Genomic DNA, 8119 nt, shown 5'->3' on the forward strand with positions numbered 1-8119 from the left:
ACTAGTAAATACAGAATACAAGAAGGTGCAGGGTTTTCCAACACAGCAGAGGGTTTATGCCTCCAGGTCTTTTCTCTTCAGCTTCTAATTGAGTGTGGCACAGCGAAGGGCATGTGCCAAGACATGTGAGCAGCGAACAGTGTGTCTCGGTCAGGGCAGTAGAACCCGGGAGACCAGGTGTGAGCAGCACCAGGTTGTTATACAGTCAACAGAGGACATTAAACAGTAAAGGCCTGTGTGAAGACAAACATGATCATATAAGAAACGGTCATTGACCACAAAGTGCAGAACTCAATAACGGCTTTCAGATGACAGAAAATAAATATTGAATCCTATTCAAAATGACTACCACTGAGGTAACAATGACAACAAAACGACTACAGAACCTTTTAGATTTTTATTTGATTTGAGGGTTTCAACAACTCACTTTAGGCAAAGAAAAGGATAGTAATTTAGTAATAATATTACATGATTTTAGTTTACTGAAAGGAAAACACTGAAGGACAGGACCTAAGTAATGAACTAAGTGTACACACTTTTGTTACAAAATTGGGCTTAACTGTGGGGACACAGGGCTTGGTAAAAGGGGAGGAAGGAAACAATCACATCAATACACATACTTGTCCCGTTGTTTTACAAAGATAGTCCCATCTCATTCCCACCCACCCATACAATAGCAACAATGATAAAAGAAATTATACTTGGGAGTAAAAAACAGCAAATAATCAATATATAATAAAATATAATACGAATTGTACAGTACACTCCCCTTGTTCCCACAATTCATGACTTTCCTGACAATTGTAAAACTGTTTTTTATTTTTTTTATTCCCCTCCCCCCCAGTCCCGATATTTTTCTTATCCCCCAGAACTGTGTACTGGGAAATGACTCTGTTGATTCCTCTTCAACATTTTACTGCAGGACAGTTAAACTTCTGTCTGACTAGTTGTGTCCAATAACATTAACTATTGATTAGTGATTAATCAAAGACCTAAGTCATATGACTACTGATGTATTTATATCAGTTGAAACGGCATCTTACACTGACTTGTCAGGACCTTTTCAGCTAACCGACATTTTCAGTTTCAGGACAAAATGTCTTGAGTATAAAATAAGTATCCACTGGGAACAAAGAAACACACATTGTACAGAACAAGAGACAAAGACTATACTGTTTAACTGTGAATAATGAGAAAACATAATTGGAAAAACATAGGTACTTATGGTACCCCACTCCTACAAATATGCATCCAGAATTCCAGCGCAAACACAGCTAACAGAAAAAAGGGTATACTGTGATAGAATGCATTTAAGACAGGTGCTACTCAAACAGTCACATGATCTAAAATACTTTCCCCTTTGGGGAAGTCAGAACAGAGATGGAGGGTGCTTTTTGATATGGGCCTTTAGAAGTCCATGCTAACTCTCAGACACACCTCTGCTTTAGTCGGGGATTGTATGGATGAAGTGGGGATATCCTGGTAGTTACACTAAACCTTAACCCCCACCCTGCATCTTTCAAACTCGCTAGCACTTGTTTGATGTTTAAAAAATAAAATAAAAATGAAAGAAAATCAGTGGCTGTATTCAGTCACAACTGTTGTTCTTTCAGGCTGAATAAGCTGAGGCTGTACAGGCTGAGGTTCCACAGGTGTGACGGGCAGATCACACTCTTGCTTCAGAACCCCCATCTCTTTAGGGGGAGACTTCATCCTCAAGCTCCAGTTGCCGCTGCCTCCCCCGGTCACCCCTCGGCAGGACACCCGGTGCCTCTCCAGCAGGGTCCCATTCCAGAAGCAGTGGCGGCACTTGCGGCAGGCGAACGAGCCCTTGGCCAGGTGATGGCCTCTGTGTTTCAGGGCTCTCCTCAGCGTGCGTGAGCGCTTCCCACAGACGGGGCACTTCAGGCGTGCTTCGTGGCCCGCATTAATGGGCGGGTGCCTAATGGCGTGGTGGATCAGGACGGAGGCCTGCCTAGCATATGTGGTGCTGGGGCAGATGGGACAGGGGAAGCGCTTGATGGGCGTTTCCATGGAGGTCAGCCCGGACACTCTCACCGCACCTCCTTGCCACGCCTTCACATTCATCCCTCCTCCTTTGATCCTCAGCTGGGCCAGCAGCTTCTTCCTTGCCAGCTGCTGCTGCATCCTGCCCCTCTTTCTCCTCATGATCATCAGCTTCCTCTTGGTCTCTTTGCTCAGGGGCACACCCACCAGCTGCCCCCCCCTCATGATACTGTGGATCTCAACACGTCTTTTCTTCTTCATTTTTCTTAAGCCACGGTGGGGGTGGTAGTTTTGCGACCGGTACTGAAAAGGGTGGTGCTGTCCCTGGGTGCTGGGGTGGATCACATTGGAGCCTGAAGGATAGGTGACGTTGGAGCCTGAGGAGTGGGCTCCGGACTCATAGTAGAGGGGGGAGTATGCAGCTGACTGGTGGGACTGGCTCCCCCCTTGACGGGCCCCACCCGACGGGTTTCCCTGCGCGGACCGACCAAGACCGTGCTGGGACATCCTGTGCCTGGACAAACTGTTGGAGTAAGCAAATGCCTTGCCACACACTTCGCATCTGAAGGTCTTTTCCCCTCCCCCGCCCCCTCCGTGAACTGTCTGTTGGTGGGCCGTCAGGTGGAAGTGGTGGCGGAAGGACTTCCAGCACACAGTGCAGGTGTAGAGCCTCTGACCTGGCTGGGTGGAGCCGGACCCTTGGGCCTTATCTTGAGAGTAGGGGTAGTAGGACTCGGAGTTGGACTGATTACCACCCTGACTGATGGCTCCGACTTTGCTAACTTTTGTCCCGTTACCGTCAATCTCCCCTTTCCTGTGGAGTTTACCATGCCTCACCAGGCTCTGTGCGTAAGCAAACTCCTTCCCACACAAGTTGCATTTGTAGTTCTTCTGCCCAGAGTGGACCGTCAGATGCTTGGTGAGGTGGAAGGCTTCCCTGAAGGTTTTTCCACAGACGTCGCAAGCGTGGGGCTTTTCCCCGGTGTGGACGCGGTCATGGCGCCGCAAGGTCTCACCTCTCCTGAAGCGCTTACCGCACACATTACACACATGTGGTCGCTCCGAGCCGTCCCCACGAGGCCCCGGACTTCTCCTCCGTCTCACGATAGTTCCCGGGTCTCTCTTCTGGCGAGGCTTACGAGGACGTTTAAGTTTGGCGTTTGGGTGGCTGGGGTGGGTCAAAGGCATAGTGGAGCCGCTGCCGGCTCGGTAGCTTTTGTCCATCTCGGACGTGGACGACGGCCCGCCGGGGGACACCCCCATGTTCCCGAAGCCGAGGCCTCCCAGCAAACCTCCGATGATGTCTCTCCGCTCCTCCCCTCGGCTCTCACCGGTGTTGATGTCACAGGAGGCGGCTGCTGCTGCGGCGATAGCCGACATGGCACTGCTAGTGACCTCATCCTCTGAGTCGTCCAATAGGGATGAAAGGGGGAGGTGTGGCTGTTGGTGGTGGTGGTGCTGCTGTTGTTGTTGCTGCTGCTGTTGACTCTGGGGGTGAGGGTGGAGAGTCGGCGCCAACGGAGCCTTTCTCAGGGTCTGGCTGCCCATCCCGTTGCCAAGGGAGCTCTCTCCCGGGTAGAGAGAAGACGGGTTGGTCTGTTGTCGTCTGTAGTCGTCCACACTGTAGGAAGGCTGGTAGCGGTTCCTGGAGTAATCAGAGCTGTACTTCGCTTCACCCCCGTCTCCAGACCCGCTGCTACCTGCCACCATCCCGGACTTGCTCCCTCCAGGGTTGGAGGAGGTGTCACTGCCAGTGCTGCTCCGGTTCTTCTGGGATCTGGGGGGCTTGCCGCACGTACCAGACGCAGCGTGGTTAAGCAGGGAGGTGCTCTCTCGGAAGCAGCGTCCACAAGCAGGGCAGCGGAATGGCTTCTCATCGTGGATCTTCTCGTGTCTGGTCAGGGACTCGCGGCGGTTGAAAGACCTCTGACAGATGCTGCAGGCAAACGGACGAGTTCCAGAGTGGATGACGCCATGCTGGAGGAGGTGGCCTCTCTTCTTGAATCCCTTGCCACACTCGGAGCAGCAGAAGGTTCTATCTGGGCTAGGGGACCTGGGGGACTTGCCAGAGCCACTGCTCATAGGGCCATCAGAGGACAGACCGTGGCTGCGGAGGTGGCGGCGGAGGCTGGAGAGGTGGGTGAAGGTCTTGCCACATTCGCCGCAGTGGTAGAGTGGTTCCGGTTCGGGCTGGCTAGAACCAGATGCCATGGGGTTGAGATTCTCGGATTTGGGGAGCTGTGAACCGTTGGCTACCAACACGGAGGTGGAGGAGGAAGAGGGAGCTGAGGAAGAGGAGGAAGAGACAGTTGAGGAGGGTTGTGTGGACGAGGAGAGGAGAGATGAATGCTCATTACCAATGCCGGATATGCCAACACTTCCAGATCCTCCTCCTACCAGGCCTGAGGATGTATTCTGACTGTGCCCACTAGAGCTGCTGTGGCAGTTGCTAACACTGCTACTGCTATGACTGCCGCTATCTGACTTTCTTTGAGGGAGGTAGCCAGCCATAGCCTTCTTTCTCCTGCTGCCACCGCTTCCCCCTCCTCCACTTCCACTAGACCCAGACCCACTGTCTCCTTTCCCCTCGTCTTTTGAGAGTGATAGATGAAGAGGTAGAGGTAGAGGCAGGCCACCAGCCTCCTGCTGCATCAATGAAGCTATCTGATTGGAAGAGAGGACCGGGATGCCCTGGAAGTCAAAGCCACCAAGGGGTGCTGGCTGGGGGGCAGGGTGGAGGGGATGGTGGGGGTGAGGATGACTGTGGGGGTGAGACAAGGCATGGGGGGGCAGCTGCTGTTGCTGCTGCTGGGGCTGGGGGGTGGGATGGCCATGGCTGTGGGAGGAGTGAAGCGCTGGAGGTGGAGCAAGGGCAGAGTTGGAGTCACTCGCCCCTTGGCCCAATCCCAGGCCAAGATGGTTATGAGTCCCCTGTTGAACCAGGAACTGCTCCAGGCTGCTATTGGTCGGGACCCCGGACAGGAAGTACTGATTGGCCGCAAGCATGCAACTGAACTGCTGATGCAGGCTACGTGGGTCTGATTGTGGACCAACAAGAGGTTGGCCCAGGGAGGTCACAGCACTGCTGCCAGAAGGGTTGTTGGAAGCAGATGTAGAGGGAGAAGGGGAGGTCGAGGAGGGACCAGACGAGGGCTGGGGAACAGAGAGACCAGGGTGTAACGGAGGTGGAGGGGGAGCAGATGTGACCACCCCTCCTATAACACCTGCACCCCCTCCACTACTACTGCCCCCAAAGTCAAAGCGCCCCATCCCAGAATGCAGCTGCTCCTGCGCCAGCGCCGCCTCGGCCGGGTGGAAAGGCCGCAGGAACTGGGGGTATCCCGCCGACGAGCTCCCGCTGCTGCTGCTCATCTTGCTGGACTTACGCGAGCTGTGCGACGACGACGAGGACTGAGACTGGTGGGATATGGGCGGGGGAGGGGCGCTCATTTTGGCAAAGATGGAGGAGGAGTCGGCGAAGGAGGAGCCTCGGGAGGACAAGCCCAGCCCCGAAAGGAGGCTCCCCGAGGGCTCGCCGGGTTGCTGATGCTGCTGCTGGAGCTGCTGGAGCTGCTGCTGGTGCTGGACTTGCTGTTGATGTTGGAGCTGCCTCTCTAATCCAAGGCCTTTGAACTGATGGGCTTGGTGTCCACTAAGCATCTCTAGAATGTCCATGGGGTACTTGCTAAACTGGAACATCTCCCACACACTGATGGGAGGCTGTCCCAGGGCAACTCCCCTTGTTGTTGAAATCAACAACAGTTATTCCCACCCACCTAATAACTGAGCTCAGCGCTGCAGAGTTGGCCTACACTCTAGTGCTCTTTGAAGCCTTTGACTCCAAACTTTGAATTAACAACTCTTATCACTATGACCTTTTTTTAAATTCTCTCTCACACATGAATGCTTACTGCTTACACACTCTCCAGGCAAATGTGGATTAGGCAAATATGGAGGGCACCAAGGTGAAGACCTGCTAGTTTTCTATGTTTGCTTGTTGCTAAATTAGAAATAATTCTTACGGTGTGTGAATGCCTATGACGTGTAAAAATAAAAAAGAAGAAATCAATGTCTAACATATAAAAGGTTGAGTCTGTAGTGTTTTGAAGTCCTTCTTGTAGAGGAGCAGTGGTTCCAGGTCCAATTATACTCCTCAGAAGGTGTCAGTGTTCATTGACTGGGCACATGAGGCAAACTGTTATTTCTATCCGTCAGCCTCCTGATGCCACCTACTCAGAACCTGGGGAGAGAAGGAGTGAGCGGAGAGAGAGAAAGGAAAGATGAGAAAATAGTCAACCATGATGAAAAAAACCACCATCTTCTACTTTTGCAGACATTCCACATAATATACAATTGAGTTCTGTGCAACTGTGTCTGTTTTGTTATGTAAAACAAATTATGCAAAGGACTGTCAGGGCATGTATGCATGCTTAAATTATAGAGATTTATGCAAAAGTAATGTACATTTGGCACTGATGAGAGGATGAACAGTATTTCTTCTTGCATGCCAATGAAAACAAAAGTTAAAAGCAATACAAAAAGGCTTGAAATGGTCTACATGAAGTAACGTCAAAAATGCAATTACATGCATTTGGTGAAATTGATTAATCATTTTATGATGGAATTTTATGTCAAGTGATTTATTTAAATAGTACATGATTATATCCGTCATAATAACTACTACCATTTAACTACTTTATTATTTTGTCGCTACAGCTCCTACTTCGTTTGCATCTGCAACAGTTTATAGAGACAAACAAATACACCCTAGCCCATTCAAAAACAATAAAAACACAAAACGGATGCTTAGTCACCAATTATCAATGTATACAATGATGATAATATCGCCTGAGTGTATTAAGATTTCATTGCAAAACGTTTAGGAAAAATTTAAATGACCTAGGTAATTAAGTTTTGATTAGGATCTTACCAAAACAAGCTACAGGTTTGTAGCGCTGCTTGTTCGACCGTAGGTTTTAAAAAGGAACAGAGAGGGAGGAGTGGGGTAGACTTCCATCAATCACCTTCGGGTTATCTTTTTAGCTAGTAGTTGAGAGAAAATAGCCAGTATTAAAATGCCATGTCTGCAAGGCGCACAGCTCGCCACCCTAATCACACAGGCGCTACATCATACAAATTGTCTAGCTGTTAGAACGTACAACCAAAAATACGATTTAGGTTGAAGAGAAAGTATGAATCTTAATTACACTAAAGCCACCATTGAAAACCATGTAAAAAGCTTGATATCAAGCGTAGTCAATGTACTCTAGCTTGTCTTGGTTTCTGCTAGTGCTGCTAGCTAGCCTAATAGCTAGACTAGAGCTAACGCTAGCTAGCTTACGTTAGCTAACAAACAAGCTAGCTGTAGCTAGCTAACGAATTCGCTTGAAAATACGTATTTACCTCAGAGCATCAGTCGGCTAGGCAATCATGGAGAAACACAAAAGCAAAACGCAGAACAAAGACGTGTTGAAAATGCCGTCTTGTAAACAACGGCTTTCTATTTCATGTCAGCGGGCCATTTTTCTTCATCCCTGGAAAAATACTTTCAAAGGCCTCCCTCTCCATCGGCCCGGGAGGGCTGTTTTCGACTCCCTAACAAAAACTATTTCCGCTGTGTTAGCTTGCTATTATATCTAAATCCATGGTCCGAAGCTAGACATTTAATGCTTTCATCGTTTACTTTTCGAATTCAACGAAGGCGGCCTTTCTTATAATTTTTTCGTTCTTTTTCATCGGCCAAATATTTTCCGCCCCGTGTCAATTTTAGGTGTCCCCGTCGGTAGACGACGGCTGCGAAGCTCGCTTAAAATGGTAGTTTCCGTTGTGAATTCTGCTTCCGGGTCGGGTTCCAGGTCAAACTGTCCGACAAACAGACTCGATGTTTGTACTTATCCTTACAATTTTTTATTAAAATGAAGTGTTACAGTGCAGCACTGAGAGTGCCTGTGAGTATTAACATTGTAATGTGTGCTGGCTGGCTGGCTGTGTGTGTGTGTGCGTGCGCCCGGCGCGCGTGTGTGTGTGTGACAGAGAGAGAGAAAGCGCTAGTTGCCTCCCATGAGTATGGATGTTTGAACTTTTGTTAAAAGTTGATTGAGTATGATTGATC

General features: G+C 49.6%; 1 protein-coding gene across 1 annotated transcript; it reads right to left on the reverse strand.

Moving 5' to 3' along the window:
- Window positions 1-382: 382 nt before the first annotated feature.
- On the reverse strand, window positions 383-7784 carry znf865 (zinc finger protein 865). Its single transcript, XM_067255166.1, has 3 exons — window positions 7411-7784; window positions 6938-7050; window positions 383-6247 (listed from the first exon to the last, which is right to left on the reverse strand). Exon 3 carries the CDS (start codon window positions 5704-5706, stop codon window positions 1576-1578), a length of 4131 nt encoding a protein of 1376 aa, XP_067111267.1. The 5' UTR covers window positions 5707-6247; window positions 6938-7050; window positions 7411-7784; the 3' UTR covers window positions 383-1575.
- Window positions 7785-8119: the final 335 nt, after the last annotated feature.

This window comes from Osmerus mordax, chromosome 18 (genome assembly GCF_038355195.1).
Source record: "Osmerus mordax isolate fOsmMor3 chromosome 18, fOsmMor3.pri, whole genome shotgun sequence".
Lineage (NCBI taxonomy): Eukaryota > Metazoa > Chordata > Actinopteri > Osmeriformes > Osmeridae > Osmerus > Osmerus mordax.